This window comes from Penaeus japonicus, unplaced genomic scaffold (assembly GCF_977035675.1).
Source record: "Penaeus japonicus unplaced genomic scaffold, GWHDUDI00000001_assembly GWHDUDI00000015, whole genome shotgun sequence".
Classification (NCBI taxonomy): Eukaryota; Metazoa; Arthropoda; class Malacostraca; order Decapoda; family Penaeidae; genus Penaeus; species Penaeus japonicus.
In genome coordinates, this window is record NW_028234417.1 from 22,229,443 (window position 1) to 22,251,942 (window position 22,500).

Consider the following 22,500-nt stretch of genomic DNA (forward strand, 5'->3'; position numbering starts at 1 on the left):
AATCTATAAAATAATCTTCTTTTCTTTTGATAGAGAAAAGTAGAATATTCATTTGCCCTTTAGTAACAGAGTTGTGAAGCAATATACATCACTTTGTTTTGCACCGAATATACTAATAACCCTAAGTCATAAAAGTAATATTCAGCACTCTATTACTAGAATGGAGAGTTGGAAAATTTCTAAAAAATACTGTGTGCAACTCTTGATAAAATCCAGTTATAAATCTTCATCACAAAACATCAACCAGGCTCTGCTAGTCACGCTACGTAGCATTAAGGATCACAAATCACTCTGTATGTCTTTTTTTCTTCTTTTCAAAGAAATTCTTATATACTATTGAACACCCATAAAAATACACTTTCTCCCTTTGATATGCAAATAAAATTAGAAAAAAAGGATAAAAATTCAGTTTCCCTAGTAGGCCTCAGACCAGATCATTTCCAAAGAATGCAATCAACATGAGCCATCAAGAGGCCACCCCTTAATATCCTTATTTGCCCTTGTTGTAATCCACATACACACGGACGACCTCACCCGAGTACTTGCGCTGAGAGGGAAGATAATAGAAATCTGGGGTCATGTCTTGCATGGCGGTGTTGTAGGACGGCAGCGATGATGTGGTTGATCCGCGTGGGAGGGAGTAAGTACCTCTAGGGTCCGGCCTGCTCTGAGGTGCATTCCTGGGGCGCTGAAGGGAGCGAGTGTCCCCTCCATAGCCACCAGGATGGTGCCCTGGATGGCCATTGGGGCCCCCCATATAACCATTGCTGTGGCCATTGGAGCGTTCATAGGTGCCCCGGGGAGCGCTGGGGCGGAGGGATCCATTAGCTCCCTGACGCCGGGAGTTGACGCCATTCTCCTCCGTTTCAAAGCTGTCATACGCATAATTCATATTGCCCTGACTGTAATCCTTCCATCCTGAGTTGGTGATGAGACGTTCCTATGGGTTGTACCAAAATCATTACTTAAACTGAATGTGATTTAACTACTAGTACATAATAATTGAAATGATAGTGGCTGTTATAAACCATGTAATAAATACTACCATGCTCCATATGATATCTTGTGCTTAATCAAATAAGTGAACTACAGGAGTTTCTGTAGTCTAGGGTGCTGTAAAGAATTTAGAATCATGTATCAAAATACTTATGCATTTATATTTTATCTTAAATAACACAAACAATTGTTTTCCAGAACAATAATTTATTTACTGGACACTATACGAATGGCCATAAATGGCATTCATTAAAGATTTGTCTATAACAGAAAAAAATCTTTGACCACACAATCTTACTAATGAATTATGACAGACATGTCTGACAACCAGTATTTGCCTATGAATTGCATGCAGTGTAAGACAGGTCTGGAAATGTCTCTCAAACTAAAGACTATCTTCAGACTGCCCTTTATGAGATGTAGAACACAAAAAAGGAGTCAATAAGTTCAATAGTGGATAACAACAGCTGAGGCAGCAGAAGCAGAAAACATATACAAATACTGTATTTATAACAGTAGAAAATGTTTTATCATTGTAAGAAGCTAGGGACCACTAAACCTAACCTAACATTTCATTAAAAAAATATTAATGAGCAATATATGAAAAAAACGTAAAATTCAACAGACATAGACGATATGTATGATATTATTTTTCAACTGAATGAATAGGCTAGGTCTAGTGGTCCCATTCTTTTTCAATTTTACATATGTTGAAGATAACTTTGTATTATCTATGAGTTGGGAAAATTTGAACCACAGACAGAATTGGTTAGAAAATAAATAACAAAAAAAAAAAAAAACACTCATAAAAAGGAGTTACTTTTTTAATCAAATAAATTATTCCTAGTTGTTATACAAACACATTACAAAAAATTAAATAAAATAAGAATGTGCCGTTCTATGAAAAAATTAAATAAGATACAAACATAAATTCATATCAAGCATAAAATAAGCTGCCATGCATGCAGTAGATTAGTCCACCACCATACCTATAATTAAGTGCAGTTATTAAGAGAAGGTTACCAGGACTACACTTAGTCAGGCACATAACCCGGATTTTCTGTGTTAAGTGGAGTCCCAGTCTTGACAGGGCTGGGTGGCATGGAACCGTTGGGGATCGTGACCGATGATTGCAATCCACTTTTCGGATAGGCTGGAGTTCCGGGCGGAGGCTCCACAACTGCCGCCACCAGCCCTACTTGGCTTCCCTGTGGCGATCCACCCGGCATGGCTCCATTTCCTGCTCCCACAGGTGTTATGACCCCAGCTTCGGGAGATGGCCACACCTACAAGGTACCATACCCGATTGACCATCAAGGGACGACAAGGAGAGTTAACCAACAAGTGAAATTAGAAAATAGAAAGGAAATGGTTAAAGTGAGGAGAATACCTTGACCACTAGTGACTCTACACCCTGCATTAAAATATATATATACACACCAATATGTATTTTGGTGTTCATCCTCCATCTTCATGCAATTAGTAACTGATATTCACAATTATACCTTACAAAATGTTACTTATGTAGTTGTAATCAATAACCACATGCTGTTATCTATCTAAGATATAATATACCACTTGATGCAATACTACTCCAGGATCCCAAAGAAGATCAATAATACCCTCCTCTCTAAATTCATGCATATTTCCCCATATTAATGTTATCAAATGAAGAAAATTAAGCCTAATGATTAGTCCTTTTGAAGCCCCTCTCTGTCCTGCCTCTAAACCTCACCTTGGTACTCACAGGAGGACTTCTGTTTTTCTTGATTTTGTGGATGGTGATCGTTGCCTGAATGATGGTGAGCAAAAGCAGTGCACCAACTACACCCAAGATGATCCACAGCTTGTTGTCTTCAAGGAATCTGTTGGGATAAGAGTTATGATTACCTTTCTTTTAATATCATTGACATATGCAACTGGTCAAAATGAATAAAAGAATCATCAAATTCCAGAAAATACATATTAACCCATTGTGGATGGGTGTCATGACATACATAATGCAGCATCTTTGGCCTGACAACAGGGGTCATGACATACATGATGTTGGGGGATCCGAAAGTTATGTATTTTGGTCCTTCTGCATAGTTACAGGCATCTCTAAATATTTTTATCCATAAAGCTAATCGTTCCTGTCTCAAGGCTAATCCATCTGTTAATATCCTGGTCTGACAGCTCAGTGTCCTGCACTACTAAGGAAAATAATGTCTTCACCACAAGCATGTACTGACTCAGAAAGTTCTCCTAACTGACCCCTAAATCCTGGATATTGGTCGTCTAGGTGACCTCTAGCTAGACAGAGCTTCACCTCACCACTAAATGCGCCAAGAGCTACCACTAGGGTCTCAAAAAACTTATAAGACGGTAACATCATTAGCAAATTTAAGATCAGCGACCATGACGTTACCAGTGTTGAAAGTGTTGGTGCAACGACACAGCTATGCTTTACTCCTGAATTCACAGAAAAGAAGCTTGATGGGCCACCACTACACTTTATAGCACGATCAGTAACAGTATATAGAGAAGTGTAAGATTATGGTTAAGTGAGGGTTTCTGATACATGTCAGAAGGATGACAGTAAGCACCTTTCTAAGTATGCTGAGAAGTGTAATGCCTCATAACTATTACAGTCGTAGCAATCTCCAAAGAAAAATTATCATATCCTTAAGCAAGACTGGGGGAATGGTACACAGATAACAGAGAATACATTAAGTATCAAAATACAATGCAGGTTAACCAGTAAATCTTAAACAGGATACTTACATATCATACAAGTATAGTAATGTACAAGAATGTACACTAACAGGGGCACACTAACCATTTGTCATATTACCTACTAGTGGCATTAATATTTATAATACCAGGGGAAGGGAGGTTAACAGTAGCTTTGCAGACCCCTTAGCATATGGGAACAAGAGTTTTGTATAAAGAAACAATTAAGGATAATCACACAAATCAAATCTTTCCTAACAAAATGTTGCAATCAACATTCCACAAAATTCAACAGAAAAATTATGATAAAATTTCCATTAAGAACAATGAAGGCTTCTACAACTGGTACAGTCAATAGGGTAGTTCCACTCACTTGATAGCAGCATTGTGGCCGGCTAACCCAGTTACATTCTCTTCTCTATTGGCCTCAGAGACTTCTGTCAGGGGAAAAGACAAAAATGAGAAAAGGAAGCATTAGTGAAACTTTTATCTTTGTTCATATATAAGAAAGGATATATGCTAGTATGCTATGAACACAATATCTTTAAATTCTAGGAATAATCATATGTATCCAATAATACCCATGAAACTAATTCAGAATCTCTCAAACATCAATATTCAATGCACTATTTATGTCTTCCTATATCAATAAACACACACACACATGCAAATACCTCATAAACCCTCCACAACCTAAAACTTCCCTCCTATACTCATATAAATCTGAAGTAAACCATTTAATTCACTCACGAACGCAGGTCTAGACTTCCCAATGCCTTGCCAAGAAAAGACGAGCAACAAAAATAACTTACCTCCACAGAACGCTATTCATCACCTTCCACCATTCCTCGGTGACAAGAAACCTTCATTGCATCACCAGCTGGTTAACATCTCTCTAGTTTTTCTTTAGAGTCTAATGGTATTTTGGTAAAGTTATTCCTATGTCATCTAGTCTTTATCATTATTACAATTTTCATTTCCTTTTTTATATATGTCAGTCATTTGATGTACTTAGTTTCTACTTTTTTGGGTCGGTCATTAATTTATATGCTGAGAAACTACAGGTGGTTTTTTTAAAACAGTTTTCATCTCTATGTCAAAAAATGCCATGCTAAAGCAAAAGCAAAAAGCAAAAAAAAACAAAAAACTTTATATCTAAGCTATTAATTCAGTCAATAAGGCTGTGGGTTTAACGAAGCAGACAAGTTTTTTGTATGAATTTCAGTGTTTGTGTCAAATGTCTGACTTGTGTGTCTGTCCCCTGAAATATGATAGCTAAAGGAAAAGAAGGTTTTCAAAAATGGAAAGAGAGATCTAGGGGCGTCTGGAACCGTTGGGCAGTTTAAAGAAAAATAGGACAGGTGCTCAAGAAATATATAATCTTTACATAGAAAGGGAACCAAATAAAATCCTTATTTGCACCTGTTTATTAACAATACTGGTTATCCGAGTGCTTAGTATACTAGACCGATACATTATATCTGAAGCTTATTACATCAGATGTGTGTGCAGCTAGACAAAGAACACAAACAAAATTAACAACTTAATTGCCCTTACTTTTTTTGTTCTTAATGATTACTTCAATCTTTATTAAAAACAAATGTCTTTGGAATGCTGTTAAAATCAAACAAAACAATAACAAAAACAAAAAAATCATCATAATAAAGAAACCAGTAATTAAAACATAACATTTTGAACTTTTTTCAGTTGCATGAGAATGCCTAGTCTCTATTCCCAATACTAAATTTATTTCCAATCCTTTAACATTGGTTGAAATGTCACAATGTGTGCGTTTGTGTGTTTGTGCGTATGTGCATGTAAATAAGTAGAGAGGGATACATTAGACTTCTCGTTTCTTTAGACAAACTGGTAATGCCAAGATTTTGACTGTGGAATGATGGAAGAAAAAGAAGGCAGTTCATTGTGTAAGTGAAGAGGCAAAATCCGAAATCCTTTCTGACTAAGTACAGGAAACATTTCATCTACTATCTATTATCAAAGAAGCAAGACCAAACCAAACAGAATCAAAACTTCTTTCAAAATTCAGTGATTACTTACCATTGCACAATGTAAATACAGTAAATATATATCTATATCTATATCTATAAATATATATATATATATGTATATATATATATATATATATATATATATATATATTTATATATGTATATATGTATATGTATAGATATATATATACATATATATATATATATACATATATATATATATATATATATATAATATATATATAATATATTATATATATATATATATATATACATATATACATATATATATATATATATATATATATATATATATATATATATATATATAAATATATAATATATATATATATATAATATATATATATATATATTATACATATATAATATATACATATAATATATATATATAATATAATATATATATATATATATATATATATATATATATATATATATATATATATAAATTTATAAATATGTAAATATGTAAATATGTAAATATATAAACATATGAATATATGAATATATAAATATATCATACATACTTACTTGTACAAACATGCAGTTGTGTGTGTATGTGTTTATACAAAATACCAAAATAATTGCTTCCCTTTTAGTAAGATTTAGAACTTGCAAGTACCACTGCCTTTTCTCATGCCATGCAATTTGGGGGAAAAAAGTAGAATAACTGGAGAAAACGGTTATAACCATGAACCTGAAGAGATAGAAATTTGGGATTTTCCACAAACTGATCAATAAAGTGAAGACTAAATTAATGGACCTCTAGTTTATGGACATCAAAGATAATAGCATCACCTTACGTTAATACCCTACAATAGAGTCAAGGTTTATCAGTATTATGCACCAATATGCTTAGAATTAAATCTAATCTAGCAAAATCATATCACCAAAACAGAGTACCCCACAAAAAATAATGTTGAAAGATAATTCCTTGCAAGTAGTTATTCAGCTTTCAACTATTCCATATCCATAATTCTTTTGTCTCCCAGTCAAAGCTTGTGTGCTTATGACTCATGGGGAAGTGTCAACTGTGAAAATCCCAGGCAGGAAAGGGCTCCTCCCTGATTCCTGCTTTGATATACTAGCTTCAGCTTGGCTTGGACTTTCAACTTCTGGAAGCAAATGACTCTCTTGGTTAGACTCTGCAGCAAGTGGGTGAAAGTGCATGTGCATGGCAGAGTGACCAATTGGGGGTAAGTAGCCATTGTATACAGAGGGAGACAAGGGTGTTCTTCCCCAAGGTCTAAACCCTCTGCCTGAGAATGGGTTATATTGATTGTTGGGTTGGTATTGTTGTTCGTTTATCCCTGGATACTGAGGAGCATTACTGAATTGGGGCTGATGCTGTGTTTGTGGAATATATTGTGGCTGATTTGACTGCTGAATGATCTGTGGCTGCAAGTTTGATTGTGGGCTAAACTGATATGGACTGCCTGGCTGTTGATCAAACTGTGGCAGGGCACTAGACTCTAGTACAGGTGTCTGCTCATCTACTGGTGGTTGTGGTTCTGGCTCTGATTCTGGCTCAGTTTCCTGCCCTAGCTCAGAAACCTGATTCCGGTGGTTTCGGTCCCGAGGGTGAAAGAAGGCTGACTGTGATGTCCCTCTGTTACGCTGAGGGAGAGCACCAAAGGTCTGACCTTGAAAGTCCCCAAAGGAGGGGACTGGGAGGCCTGAACTATCGGATGGATTCTGAAAGGAAAAGTCTGGCAAGGATGCCATACCTCGCAGCTGATTGACTTGGAGGAAGCTGGGGTCGACGCGGAGGCCAGCTATGGTTCCTGTGCTGACAGATCTCTGCAAGACTGTTTTCACCATGGGCTCTTCTTCTGTTTCACCTGAAACACAAGAGGAATTTAACAACCTGCATATGAACAATCAGCTGATTTTCTGGCTGTTAACCCTTCCGATATGGACTACATCTTAAGATGTTCTGTCTAGGCTGAACATCTTACAATGTTATCTTTTCTATTATATATGGTATGATATTTGAGTTTATATAAAATATATTAAAATGCATTAGTTACACAACCAAAGAAAAAACAAGCTTGTATTTTACACAAAAAAATGCAGTGCGAAAGTGATCTGACCTCGCGAAATATGCCCATTTTAAAATAATGAGCCTGTATTATCCAACCAAAAGTAACATTCAGTTACCATTCTAATAAACATGACAAAAAAAAGCTAAAATAAGAAAAAAGTAAAACAAATATATTACAAAGTGATCTATAAATCATTAAAATGCTCCTTATATAAACAGAATTCACAATAATAAAGCAAGATATAATAATCTCCAACCAAAAAACTGATCTGACAAAATTGACTTAAAAAAGACAACAACTTATAGCTAACATTACAAAAACAATACAATAATTCTAACATAAAAAGATAACACAAATATCATAACTTTTGACACAACTACTTACATAACAATATCTACATACATATGCCAGTAGAAACTTTAAAATATGAGACAACCATAATTCTCAAAAACGATGTCACCTGAACTCTCAAGAAATGACATTACAAGAACATCTTTCTACTTCTGCAATACCTTCCGGGTGAGCGCTCTCCTCAAGGCCCTCCTCGTGGGAATTCTTATCCAGCACAACCTGAAGCTCTGCCAGAACTTTGCCATCTCCTTCGTCCACTCTGTAAGAGTCATTGGATGCCGTTTGTCGAAAGTTCCTAATGCTCCTTACTGTTTGAAACTTGCATCATTTATAAAATGTTCAACCACTATTACAGGGGGTTAAAAATAATGGATCACACGTATACAGCTTTTTTTAATGAAATCTGACTCGGGTATTTGTCATCAACAGAGTTCAAGTATGGATGAAGAAATAAACAAAACCAACAAAATCACTCACAATTTTGTTACTTCTGCTGCTTGGTATCCTGGGACTTCCTGAATGGCTCCCTCAACAGACCTCTTGATTCTGTCTGTGATGCTTGTCCACGACACCGTTCCTGGCTGCGGCACGACGAAGTTCTCCCCCACGTCGGTCAGCATCAACTCGACAGTGTAGTGCAGCAGAGGTGGACGGGGCGTGGTGGTGTACACGAAGGGCTTTCCATCAGCACCACCTAGCGGGGAAATAACAAGGTTTTCACAAAATGGACAAGTAGCAATGACGCTCAATTCAATGAAAAGTATGGACAGAATAACTAAATTCAATTTTGCAAGGCTTTCGGAGGAGCTACGCACCGAACTTGCTGCAAGGCCTGATGCAGATGCGCTCTGTGGAGAAAGCTGGAGTGCGTTCATGCTTGCGAATCTTCTTGGACACGTAGTTGATGATTCCACCCTTTATGGGGAACACGAGGTACAGGCACTTCTCGTCAGTGAAATTCAAGTCCTGTGAGAGAGGGATATTATTGCTATGATCAAAATGAAGCTAAATTATATGCATAATTGAGTGTCAACTAAAATGAAATGACAAAGCTAAAATTTCTTGTATGGTCACACATTTCCTCGTAGGCTTCCATCAACTCTACTTCCATCAAAGTTATTTCAACCAACACAAGCAATGAGCAATACTCGCGTCTCACTCACTCACTCACACTCACACTCACACTCACACAAACAAAAGCAAAACCTACATATTCCTTATCCCTGGATGTTCTCTTCTTCAGAAAGCTGATGGTCGTGATCCCGTTCTCGATCTTGCCGGTCTCGTTTCTGATGCCCTGCGACGGGTCAACGATGGGCACCGAATACCCACGTACCCAGGCGTCGAACATGAAGGCGCTGCCGCTGTTCTCCACCCAGCCGATCACCGCGTCCGTTAGAGGCTGCGGAAGGAAACAGAGGATGGGATGGGCTCAGGTGACACAGGTGTTTTAGCTTCTTTGTTTTCGTCTGTTGTGTCGAGGGGTGTGGCGAGATTTCTAGTATGAGATTTTAGTGAAAGCGAGATTGTGTGTCTTGTTTCAGCTGAGAAAAAAAGGTCGTCTTGCAAGAGGCATTGGAGTTTCTTGCAACATTTGTATCTAAAATAGTAACCACTGTGGATATTGCTAAAATGTGACGAGAATGGATTCCATGGCTCATCGAACAGCAGCTCCATCTTTTTATTCTTGCCGTTATACAGACCTCGTCAAAAACACGTAAAGTCCCTCCTTGAACGCACCGAGAACCACCATAAGAATAAAACCTTAAAAAAAACATCAGTACTAAACGAGCAACAACCAAATTCAATAGGTAAACTACACAAAGCGAATAAAAAACCCGAAAAGAGGCAGATACCAACCATCCTCGTGTTATCGGAGAAGCCGATGCCGGTCCAGCGGTCGGTGTTCGAGGTCTGGATGGTGAACTTGATGTCGTCGGTCTTCTCGAGGTACTCCCAGCGGGCGTAGTATTCGCAGTCCTCGCCGGGTGTGCAGCTCTGCGGGTAGCGCCAGTGGTTGCCGCACCAGTCGATCGCCTCCGCCGCCGCCGTCGGGTCGCTCTTCTTCTCTGGAAAGGCACAACAAAGACATAGGATTGCCTTCATCTTAAAGGTGTGGGCAAGGACTGAAAGCATTAATTGGGAAAAAGAAACTTACAACCTATGTACGCACGTAGTGACCTACATACATACACACACATCTATGTATGCATACATATAGACAGACAGAGAAAAAGAGACAGACATGAAGGGCAGCCCCTGGCAAGAGGCACACACTCACCCAAGAAGTTGAGCGCCAGCACGCCTCTCTGGCCCGCCTTGCCGTGGTACTTGAGCTCGTCCGGCCGGTAGAAATCGGGGATGCTGGCGACGCCCGCCTCCAGGCCGGAGCGGGGCGTGTGCACGTACATGCCCTGCTCCTGCCCGCGTGCCCAGATCACGTGCATGAGCGAGTTGGTGATCGGGTGGTCGCTCGGGTCGGAGGCTGCGGGACAAAGGGTTAAAAAGTGAGATAAAGTATCTCTCCTTTTGCTTTTCTCTATTGAAATGCGACGGAAAAAGGATGGACGGAAATTGGTCCGATGCTCAGGTTTCCCTGCATTTCGTTGTTGCCTTTATAACGGTGTCAATCTTTTTTGTCGCACCAAAGAATGGTTTCTTAAGAACTACGAATTTTCATGAATATGTGTCCTCATGCGATCATCGCAAATAATTCTCAGTGGTCATTCATGGAAACGTATTCCTCCAAGTAAAAGATTTTCCTTTCTTATCCTCGTATCTTGCCACTAATCTAAATTGCATACGTAAAGGTTTTCATGCAATGACATCCTCCGTAAGTTTCTACCTCTCACGTACGAACAGACAGTTTTGAAATTTAAATATTCTTATTAACATAATACCCTCCTCGCCCCCCTCCCCCCACATTCCCGCCTCCCCCCCATCTCCTCACCGTTAAGTTTCCTTCTGAAGACGATGGTGGTCTGACCGTCCTCCTCCCAGCCAAGCGCCGCCGTCAGGGAGTTGCCGCCGCCCCAGAACTCATCGGTGCGGGGCGTGGAGCGGTCGCGCGTGTAGAAGTCGCCGATCCGGTAAAGATTGCCGCGGGCGCTGCCGATCACAATGTCCGTACAGTCCATGGCGTGGAAGTCGCCGCGCGGCACGAAGGGCGATGCGCCGCTGATCGGCTCTGGAAAAAGGGAGAGAAGGGAGGGGTGAGTGGGCGCGCCTCAGTAAGGAAGTGCCAAGAAACTTGCTGGAAATGGGAATTTTGGTCTAAAGGAAAAGCTAGTACTTTCGTAAAGGGACACAGCAACAGACAGCTAATTCATATCCAAAGTCCACGAAGCTCACCTGGCTCAGCTTCGGCTTCAGCCTCGGCTTCTGGCTCGGCTTTGGCCTCAGCTTCGGCTTCAGGCTCAGACTCGTGACTGACCATGGCTTCGGTTTCCCCAGTCAGTTTTTGTGGCTTTTCGACAGTCTTGAGGAGTGGGACGGCAAACCGGGCCCTCCTGAGATGAAAGAAAAGTCAGGTTGCTTTAAGACAAGACACAGTGCATTGAATGAATAAATGAATAAAACAAGATCATCTGAGTTCAGTGCATGTTCCCATTTTTCGAAATGATCCTTCCTTTCAACACATTTTTTTTTTCAACAAGCAATATGCCATTCACGACACAAAGTATCCATGAAAAAGGGAATCATTTTTGTTACTATCAAACCAGCGGTAATTTCTATTAACGCCATTATTCTGGCAGACAGAAAACTCACCTCGATGGAGCGCTGCGCTTTTTTCTACCATTTGGCACAAGAAGACCAGAAAGTCGATCTGTAAATATATATAATCGAAGGCATTAAAAACTACTCTCTCACTCCTTTTGCAGAGATCTGAATCCTTCATTCTATTACACAGAAAAAAAAGTAAAATCTACGAAATAAATCTATCAGCTCTACTTTAAAGTATCATCCTCCAATACCAAATACTGTCCCTAAGTAAACCTCTCTACACCTGGTAACAGAAAGGTGATAGTAGTATTAGTCAGTATTAATAGTTCCACCTCGAAATCAGAGCGTGGCGCGGCCAGATCTTAATAAAAAAAAACGAGTTGACAAAAATCATGTGCATTACTTTTCTTTATCTTGAGTTACGGACATCCCGTACGCGTCGTAATGGCTTACAAACTCTACGCCGATTCTTAACATGAAAACAAAACCAGATGCTCAGATAAATTTTGATCTCGGCCGTGCCACGGGTTAGTGCTGTTAGCCCTTGCGTCGGGGGCTGAGGCAACGGCGCGCTCGCTTGGATTCAAAGTCAAAGTTCTTCTCGAGTTGCCAGCTGGACTCCGGCTCATTGCTAAGCTACACGAGAAAATGATTGAGCATGTATAATCATCTACGATTTTTACTTTATTGACAATTAAATGTCTGAGACTATCTGAAAGTATTATTTCCATTGCCTCAGAAGAGCAAAATCTATACCTAAAAAGAATCATTTATATTAGAAAAAAATATGTGTGTGTGTGTGTGTGTGTGTGTGTGTGTGTGTGTGTGTGTGTGTGTGTGTGTGTGTGTGTGTGTGTGTGTGTGTGTGTGTGTGTGTGTGTGTGTGTGTGTGTGTGTGTGTGTGTGTGTGTGTGTGTGTGTGTGTATGTTGTATGTGTGTATGTATGTATATATGTATGTATGTACATATGTATGTATGTATGTATGTATGTATGTATATATGTATATATGTATGTATGTATGTATGTATGTATGTATGTATGTATGTATATATGTATATATGTATGTATGTATGTATGTATATATATATATATATATATATATATATATATATATATATATATATATATATACATACACACACATAAATATATATTCATAACAATTCTACAACTACTAAAGAAACTGAAACATGCAATGCGAGAATTACCTTCGATAACATCACCTGAAGGGAGAGAGGAAGAGGAATATGGAATAGAAAAAAAGGAATATTAATAGAGCTACTCATACACAACCATTCCACTCTCTAGCGGATAAAAATAAATTGTAAACACATGCAAAATGCAACTTTAGCAAAGAGCAATTCATGACAGATCTAATTCTCCATATTTGGCAATCACTCTCTATTGCATGCGACATGCCAATTGCAACTAAATATAAAACTCATGATGTGATTATCTGACAGAGAAAAGGGAGAGAGATTCATGAAGATTAATCACAGTGAAGTTACTGATACATTAATATGTTAATAAGAAACTGCTAGAATAAAAGGCCAATCTTACTGAACACATTAGTAGTTAAAAGAAATAATATCAAGTAGTCAATTTTTTATGAACATGTAAATTTCACTCAAACGTGGAATGTTCTGCATTTTCTAAACCACTTTGGAATCACAAAATCGGTCATTTCTTTATTCAAAAAAAGGTCAAAATGAAGCAATCATATCAACCAGAAGCCTTGTAACATTCTGATATCTTTGTTGCCTGAAATAAATAAATAAATAAAAAATGTGCTTAATTGACGTGGCATTCAACTCAGACAGAACATAAGAACCACGTCAACCACAAACATAAGGCAATAGTTGTCACAATGGAAACAAACCGAGTTTATTCAATAAAGGGATTGCTTTTCCAATGCCTCTAATTCCTGAGAACAAAATTCTAGCATTAACAACAGATATTTGTCTATATGCATGTGTAGAAATCCTTGTACGGAAATGTAGAGATGCATTTATATACTTAGGTATACTCTGTTTCTATGTACTTATATAAACATTCACTGAAGCACTTTCTATGATCTGTATTTCTTCTTTCCTATCACACTGTAATTCCCTTTGAAAACTGGTAATGCTTTTATCACACTATCTATTGTGGACTTGACTATCTATTCTGAGACTTCTAGAATTTTCCTACCATTCCTTAGGACCAGATGTAATGCCTCTCACATACGATTTTACACATATACATAAAAAGAATCTACCATTTCATAATTTTACAGTCAAAAGCTCATGACATTTACGAATAAACTCAATCTATAAACTTCTCATCACATTCACTCATCTAAGACTGAGACTAGCATCAGACTAGACCAGTTCTTACTTATTGAAGTAACCTATTTTTTTATAAGTCTAAATATATATATATATATATATATATATATATATATATATATATATAGATAGATAGATATAGATATATATCCATATATCATTTCTCTTTCGATCTCTATCACTACGAGTATTTCTATTCATTTACCCTGTCAACTCGGTTCTAGGGGGATGTCTGTTTCCAAAGAACGGCTTCATATCTTGGACAATTCTTGCAACTCTTTGTGTCATTAGAAAATCACACAATACCATAAGCAACAGCGTAAGAATATATAACATACGAAAAAGGTAAAAAAAAAGTTAAACAATATTACACAACAGAAAAGATGCAGACAAACACAAACACAATCAAAAAGGTGTACATAAACATCATCAAACTCCAGTAAACAAAATGTAAACAAAAGCTAAAAAAAGGTGCATTATCACAAACAAATAAAAAATAGCTTCTCGAACACAAAACTCGGTGCAGCAATTCGCAATTCGGGATGCAGGTCTCCACAAGCACGACTGGAAACGCTAACTCACTAATTCTCCGCCTTCTGGTTGGTCTCCTGGTTGTGGTGGTGGTCGTGGGGGTCGTTGTTGTGGCTGTAGTGGTAGTTGTGGTTGTAGGTGTGGTTGTCGTTGTTGGTGGCATAGTAGTAGTTGTCGGCAGCGTAGTTGTTGTGGTAGTCGTTGGCAGAGTAGTAGTTGCAGTTGTGGTTGTTGTTGGAACAGTGGTGGTTGCAGTGGTGGTAGTGGTTCTCGGCGTAGTGGTCTTCGTAGTGGGCTGGGCGGTGGTGGCACTGGTGGTGGCTGCTGCAGGAGTCATTGTCGTCGTCCTCGTCAGCAATGTGGTGGATGTGGTGGTCTGCTTTGCTGTGGTTGTGGCAGTTGACACAGATGTAGTGCTAGCTAGAGTGTCGTTTACGGAAGTGACACGAACATCAAGAAAAGCCCTGGTTGTGTCTAGCATAGTCTGGGCGGTGCTAGTATCTGTGGCGACCACTGGGATCTCAGTAACTACAGGCCCGTCAGTTGCAAGAGACCTACTGGAGGGTTGTGGTGCAGCTGTAGTAGGGACGGAGGGTAGTGGGACGAGTGTGGGTGATGACGTCGAGGGCACTGCAGGCCGTGGGAGGAGAGTGGAGGGCTCTCGCTCCACAGGCGGTTGTGAGAGGGACACAGATGGGCCAGAGGTCACAGATGGTTGGGGAACAGCCTTGGGAGTGGGTTTGAGAGAGAGCAGCGGAGAAGAGGTGGCAGTGGTTAGGGTCTGAGGTGAGAGAGGAGAAGGAGGAGGAGGAGGAGGAGGAGGAGGAGAAGGAAGAGAAGCAGCCCTGTCTGGCTCGAGAGATGGCGGATCTGTGCTTGTGCTCACAGATGGCTCATCCGACATGTTGGAAGCTGCAGACACAGGTGGTTGGTTAGACATAGTGGAAGTTGTGGCAGTCCAAGAGGATGACTGGACAGGTACAGTGAGAGTGAAAGATGGTTGAGACAATGTGGGGTTTGTAGTCAGAGGTATTTGGCTAGAAGGTAGCTGTTCAGTCACAACAGGATTTGAAGTCAAAGAGGGTTGGTCAGGCATTGTGGTAGTCACAGGTGGTTGGTCAGGTACTGTGGTAGTCATGGGTGGTTGGTTAGGCACTCTGGTAGTCACGGGTGGTTGGTCAGGCACTGTGGTAGTCATGGGTGGTTGGTTAGGCACTGTGGTAGTCACGGGTGGTTGGTCAGGCACTGTAGTCATGGGTGGTTGGTCAGGCACTGTGGTAGTCACGGGTGGTTGGTTAGGCACTCTGGTAGTCACGGGTGGTTGGTCAGGCACAGTGGTAGTCATGGGTGGTTGGTTAGGCACTGTGGTAGTCACGGGTGGTTGGTCAGGCACTGTGGTAGTCACAGGTGGTTGGTCAGGCACTGTGGTAGTCATGGGTGGTTGGTCAGGCACTGTGGTGGTCATGGGTGGTTGGTCAGGCACTGTGGTGGTCATGGGTGGTTGGTCAGGCACTGTGGTAGTCACAGGTGGTTGGTCAGGTACTGTGGTAGTCACAGGTGGCTGGTCAGGCATTGTGGTAGTCACAGATGGTTGGTCAGGTACTGTGGCAATAACAGGCAGTTGATCAGGTACTGTGGTAGTCATGGGTGATTGGTTAGGCACTGTGGTGGTCATGGGTGGTTGGTCAGGCACTGTGGTGGTCATGGGTGGTTGGTCAGGCACTGTGGTGGTCATGGGTGGTTGGTCAGGCACTGTGGTAGTCACAGATGGTTGGTCAGGCACTGTGGTAGTCACAGGTGATTGGTTAGGCACTGTATCACCCACAGGAGGTTGGTTAAGCATTGTGTCAGCTACAGGTGGTTGTCCAGGCACTGTGGTAGTCATAGATGGTTGGTTAGACATTGTATTAATCACAGGCTGTTGGGTAGGCACTCTAGTAGTCACAAGTGGTGGATTAGACATTGTAGTAATTACAGGCTGTTGGCTAGGCACTGTCGTAGTCACAAATGATTGGCTAAGCTTCGTAGTAATCACTCCTCCTTGGCCAGGCAATGTAGTAGTGATGACAGGTTGTTCGTTAGTCACTGTTGGTTGATCTGTTATTTTGTTTTTTGTCAAAGATAACTCCTCAGGTATTGTACTTGCCATGGGTGATTGGTTTGGTGTTGTAATTCGTGTCAAAGGAGATTGGTTAGTAACTGTAGTTGTCAGAGATGACTGGTTAGGCACTGTAGCTCCAGTCAAAGGTTTTGTCGTGGATAATTGGTCAAACATTGTAGTTATCAAAGGTGGTTGGTTTGACATTGTGCTGGTTGGCAAAAGTTGATTAAGTCTCTCACTGGTTGTCAAAGACGGTCGGCTAGGCAATGTAGTTGTCGTCATAGAAGACTCATTAGATGTTGCAGCATTAGCAAACAAAGATGAGGGGACAGTCAGGTTGGATGTTGCACCGAATGAAAGTCGGTTAGTCACAGTAACTGGTAAAGAACCTATAGTCGTATCTGCCGGGTCTGGAGACGTGGTCATCAAAGAAAGGTCATCTATGGGAGAAGTCACATTTGCAGAAACCCAGTCAGCACTCGTAGTATCAGTGACATCAGACTGAGTTGGTTTGGGAGTTGTGTTCTTAGCCGTGCGGTCGGAGGAGTTGGACCTGGTCCCTGAATCTATCCTCAATTGAGGTACGAATCTAGTCGATTCCGTTGAGGACGAGAACGAGATGGTGGTCAAGGGAAGCGGTGATGAGGCTGTAGGGGGAGTCGTGAAAACAGGCTGTTCGGAGAGTGACGGTGAGGGGGTGACTGTGACCGAAGATGATTGGGGCACTGGTGTACTGACAGTGACTGTGTCTACCGTTTGGGAAACACCAACGGTGGGAACTGAATTGGGTAATGGACTTGACGTAGAGGTGATACTGTGAGTGTTAGTGGACACATAGGAATTCAAAAATACAGATGAGGTTGACATTACAGGCAATGAGTCGCGAGTTGTAATGGCTGGGAGGCTTGTGTTTCCTGCACTTTCAACAGATGCATTTGCCACAGCAACGGAAGACGTTGCTGCTTCCACCATGACAGTTGGTGAAGTGGCTGTTTAAAGTGTATAAGGATTTAGATATCATGGAGAATGAAAGCAAGACGATTAACACCTCACTGTGTCGCCTATCCACCCAGACAAGTGTGTGATTCCCCCCTAAAATCCTTACTCAGTGCTGTAACCCATCACCTGGTACCTGCTACCGGAATCAATGAAAGACTTATAAAGTATGTAAACTATAGTTAAATACCTCAGGACTAATGTTGAGCACTAATGAAAAGCTCAACTTGAGTAAGCCACCCATCACCAGAAATTATCATTTGCAAGATGTTCCCCTATGTCCCATGCTGAAAACCCTCTAGATGTTAACAGTGGTGCGATGTTTGCCAAATGGCTGTATACAAGTCTATAGTGAGTAATGTAAGAGTTTAGAACCTTGGCCATCATTGGCCATCTAATCTGAAATCTTATAGTAGTACTTAGAAATATTAACATACCGGCAAGGCTGAGTGTGGGCTTCTTTGTGGTATCTGCTGCCTCTGCATCTGGCTCAGCCTCTGCTTCTGGCTCAGGCTCAGGTTCTGCTTTAGCCTCAGAGTTTGATGATGTCTTTGGTTCTGGTTCAGCTTCAGCTTCAGCTTCCGGTTCTGCCTCAGCTTCTGGTTCTGGTTCTGCTTCCGCCTTTGGCTCTGCCTCTGGTTCTGCTTCGGCTTCTGGTTCAGCCTCTGCTTCAGGTTCGGCTTCTGCTTCTGGTTCAGCTTCTGCCTCAGGTTCAGCTTCTGCCTCAGGTTCAGCTTCTGCTTCAGGTTCAGCTTCAGGTTCAGCCTTTGGTTCAGCCTCAGCCTCGGGTTCAGCCTCAGCCTCGGGTTCAGCCTCGGCCTCAGCCTCGGCCTCAGGTTCAGCCTCAGCCTCAGCCTCAGGTTCAGCCTCAGCCTCTGGTTCAGCTTCGGCCTTGGGTTCTGCCTCGGCCTCTGGCTCCGGTTCTGCCTGGGCAGCTGAAGCACCCTCTCTGACGGTCCCATGGATGTAAGGGAACTGCTTGCAGGTCTTGGTTGTATCCTGCGGCCTCCAACCCAGAGCAACGTACGAGGCGCCTTTGTTGATGAGCACGATCTCAATTTCTCCCTCTGTTCGCAGGATCTTCCAGTGCATGGACAACTTGTCACTAAGCTCCCTCTTGTTGTAGGTTCCCAAATTGATCTGACCTCTGTTGGTCACCAAAGAAGCTGGAAAATAAATAAAATATGAAGTTTAAAAAAAAAAAATTGCAATCAATGATAACACACACACACACACACACACACACACACACACACACACACACACACACACACACACACACAAACACAGGTATAATAACAGTGCCCCTAATCCTTGCGGATTCTCGCGAAAGGAAGGGTGAGGAAATAAGCACTCACCTTTCGAGCACTTGTCGCCAAATCGCCCTTGCTGGCAATAGCACTGCTTCTTGGGGAACGAAGTGGACTCGATGTCGATGCACTTGCCGTAGAAACCGCAGTCGTCGTCGTCCTCGCACTCGTTCTCGAACTGGCACCGCTTGCCGAAGAAGCGCTTGTTGCAGTGGCAGCGAGACACGATGTACTTTCCGCGGCCACTGCAGTCCTCGCGGTAGTCCTTGCCTTGAAGGAGGATGGAGGGAGGAACGCGTTTTTAATTGCCATTGGCAAAGGGTGATTGGCTGTATGCGAGCGTAAACTGTAAACAATATAATATAGAATTCACCCTATCTTCATCTTTATGCAAACGTCACATCATTGAGAATATCAAATATACGGTATATAAGATATTTGTACACACGACTAGTTTTGTAAAACATGTTTCGTTTCAATTACATAAGTAGTCATCAGACATGTAATGAATCCGTTGATCTCCATTCCTATATTCTTATTACAATTAGACTACGTTTTTTTTGTTCTTAGGTTAGAGCAAAATAATGTTGCGACCCATTCTAAACCAAATCCCACTCTATGTATCGATGACCCATCTAACAAAAATCGAACAGGTAAGAATTCCTAACTTAGAAGAGAGTAAATACATCCTACAACCAGCACCAAAACTTCCCAAGAACACGGCCTTACGGGGAACTATATCCACATCGGCGCAAGACCAAAACTTGTAGGTTTTTCCCCACTCTCTCGCCTCGCGGATCAGCCGCACGGTGCAGCCCTTGCATTCGAGATCCTTGGGCAGGGTGATCCTGAAGGACTGAGCTCTGAACGGGGGAAGATAAACGAAGATAAGCAAACGAATACATACATATGATGAATACATAATGGAAAGACAACATATAATTGCTAATTACTAATTAAGTTCACATATGAATTGAAGTTAAAATCAATCAACCAAATTCCTTGGCAATTAATAAAGACAATAATCATCAACAAGCCTTCCGACTCGCAGACGCTTCATTTCGTCCTAGACAGAATGAGAGATAAAAAAAAACTCACGTGGTGTCATCGGCCAGGAACTTGGACTCGGCAGTGACGGGTGTCAAGTCCGCCAGCGGCCGCTCCTGCGCGTCCATCAGCTCCAGCCGGAAGCCGCCCTGTCGGAAGAAAGTGGACTCAGTTCCCCGGTGGAAGGGCGCGTGCATCACATCCATTATTTTTCCACTGACAGAACTGATTATGGCAACACTCTGAGGTGGTACTGGAATGAGGATTGACGATGGTGGTGGTGATGTTGATGCTGCTCTAGTGGTGATGAATGACAACGATAAATAAAAAGAGACTAACCTGATGAGGATACGCCAGATGCCACGACACATTGAAGCTGGACCCTTGCAACAAGGTGGTGCTGACATCTCCTGCAACAAAGACAACCAACGATTAATATGCGATCAAACAAATAGGGGTTACCCACAGGAATGACACACAAAAAAAACATTACAATTAGAAAACAAGCACAACAACGGCCATGGAGACGGCAACGGGATATTAAGACGTGATCTTGTTTTCATAGGACTACCTCTCCTCCTTAAGGTCTAGAACTAGTAGAAAGCCCGCGCTCATTGATATACTTGCGAGTTAGTTGTTTGTAAAGTGTCGCGAGATAAGCTGATCTTCAAGGAAATTAACGAAAAAAAAGAAATGGCTTTTTCTCATCATTTATATATATATATATATATATATATATATATATATATATATATATATATATATATATATATATACACAATTCTGCGAACATCCTTTAAGCATCAATTACAGCTTGACCGGTCTTCCCTAATCCACTCATCCATAGGCCTACCTGTACACAGGCCTATTTCACTTTCGCCACCCACCGACAAGGTCACCGTCACCTTCTTTCCCGACGTCAAAGACCTTCACGAGGACCCGATGGCTGCCCATAGCCTTCTTGCTCCCCTCCCCTTCCTCCCTACCCATCTTCCAGGGGAGGGGAAGGGAGGGGAGGGGGGAAGAGAGAGGGAGGGAGGGAGGGAGGGAGGGAGGGAGGGAGGGAGGGAGGGAGAGAGAGAGAGAGAGAGGGAGAGAGAGAGAGAGAGAGAGAGAGGGGGAGAGAGAGAGAGAGAGAGAGAGAGAGAGAGAGAGAGAGAGGAAAGGAGAGGAGAGAGAGAGAGAGAGAGAGAGAGAGAGAGAGAGAGAGAGAGAGAGGGAGAGAGAGAAAGAGGAGAGAGAGGAGAGAGAGAGAGAGAGAGAGAGAGAGAGAGAGAGAGAGAGAGAGAGAGAGAGAGAGAGAGAGAGAGAATCTAGAAAGAGAGAGAGAGGATCCAGGGAGAGAAAGAGAGGGAGCAAGAGAGAGTAAGTTGTGAGAAAGGTCATCAGCTCCCGCACCCGACCTCTGGCAAGGTAAACACCAAACCATAATTTATGATTTAACATTCATACTGTGACAAGCTGCTCCAGGGAGGTAGAAAAGGAGTGAGTGGGGGAGGGAGTGAGGGACGGAGGGAGGAAGAGAAGGAGTGAGGGTGTGAGTGAGTGAGTGAGTGAGGGACAGAAGGAGGAGGAGGAGGAGGGATGGAGTGAGGAAGAGAAGAAAGAAGATAACGAAAAGATGGAGTTGGGGGGAAGGATGGAATGAGGGAGGGAGGAAGAAAGGGTGCTATAGAAGGAAAGGAGTAAGGCTGTTATGATAAATTGCACTGCATGAGTAAATGTAATCAAACAGAAGCAAGCTCGTATCCCTTCCTTATATCAGCATTCAGGCATTCATAAGCCACATATGTAGCAGCATAGGTACCCCAGGACCTCTTTGGATCTTTCAATTCGTGAGCGAGACGGGTTGGGCTTGGAGGGAGGGGGGGGGGGTAATGAGAGGTCACGGAGTTCAAGGTTAACAGAGCTTTGCCATGACGTCACCATCGTGATCTTAGTGTTGCCACCTAGCGGGGTTCACAACAACCTTTTGAGGGTTAGCGAAACGGGCGGCGAAAAGTCATGCGCAGTGGCATTCATGCATTCGCCCTTAAATCACACGGCTTTCACACCACTGTACCTTTATGGCACGATTTACACCTTTCTAAAACTCCTCCCTAATACGCATGCTAATTCGCACTTACCTCATGACACAATTCTCGCACTTGTCGTACCTTACTAGCATATCATCTAACACATTCCCAAGTCATTACACAAAGATTAAAAGAAAAAAACCACTGGGGTACTTGTGCAGTGCCGGCACGCAAGCTCGCAACCTCGGGACACGCGACAGAGCCTGACTGGCAATAAAGCCTCGAGTCTCGCTCAAGTGTTCTTTGTGAATTTC

At 41.7% G+C, this 22,500-nt stretch overlaps 2 protein-coding genes across 10 annotated transcripts in view; both read right to left on the minus strand.

Annotated features, from left to right (window-relative positions):
* Positions 1–22,500, minus strand: part of nahoda (DOMON-like domain-containing protein nahoda) — a 140,393-nt gene that overhangs the window by 1,302 nt on the left and 116,591 nt on the right. For 2 of the 9 annotated variants that reach the window (XM_043010774.2, XM_043010773.2), the window contains exons 3-18: positions 20,511–20,581; positions 20,223–20,320; positions 19,854–19,987; positions 19,173–19,394; positions 18,252–18,980; positions 14,769–15,101; positions 11,903–11,960; positions 11,486–11,643; positions 11,085–11,321; positions 10,416–10,619; positions 9,995–10,203; positions 9,345–9,536; positions 8,950–9,100; positions 8,612–8,828; positions 8,296–8,393; positions 6,255–7,579 (exon numbers count right to left, since the gene is read on the minus strand). In XM_043010774.2, the coding sequence (XP_042866708.2) occupies positions 6,753–7,579; positions 8,296–8,393; positions 8,612–8,828; positions 8,950–9,100; positions 9,345–9,536; positions 9,995–10,203; positions 10,416–10,619; positions 11,085–11,321; positions 11,486–11,643; positions 11,903–11,960; positions 14,769–15,101; positions 18,252–18,980; positions 19,173–19,394; positions 19,854–19,987; positions 20,223–20,320; positions 20,511–20,581 (3,938 nt within the window). In that variant the 3' untranslated portion in view covers positions 6,255–6,752. Of the gene's footprint in view, positions 941–1,985; positions 2,283–2,731; positions 2,862–4,081; positions 4,146–6,254; positions 7,580–8,295; positions 8,394–8,611; positions 8,829–8,949; positions 9,101–9,344; positions 9,537–9,994; positions 10,204–10,415; positions 10,620–11,084; positions 11,322–11,485; positions 11,644–11,902; positions 11,961–13,067; positions 13,083–14,768; positions 15,102–18,251; positions 18,981–19,172; positions 19,395–19,853; positions 19,988–20,222; positions 20,321–20,510; positions 20,582–22,500 lie in introns of those variants that run through there. The other 7 variants (XM_043010778.2, XM_043010777.2, XM_043010776.2 and 4 more) reach the window with 7 other exon arrangements.
* Positions 15,106–18,241, minus strand: LOC147470389 (uncharacterized; the record flags this gene model as incomplete). The annotated part of the gene is made up of 1 exon (XM_086544936.1): positions 15,106–18,241. A coding segment is annotated over exon 1 (2,685 nt), but the record flags the coding sequence as incomplete, so codon positions are not given.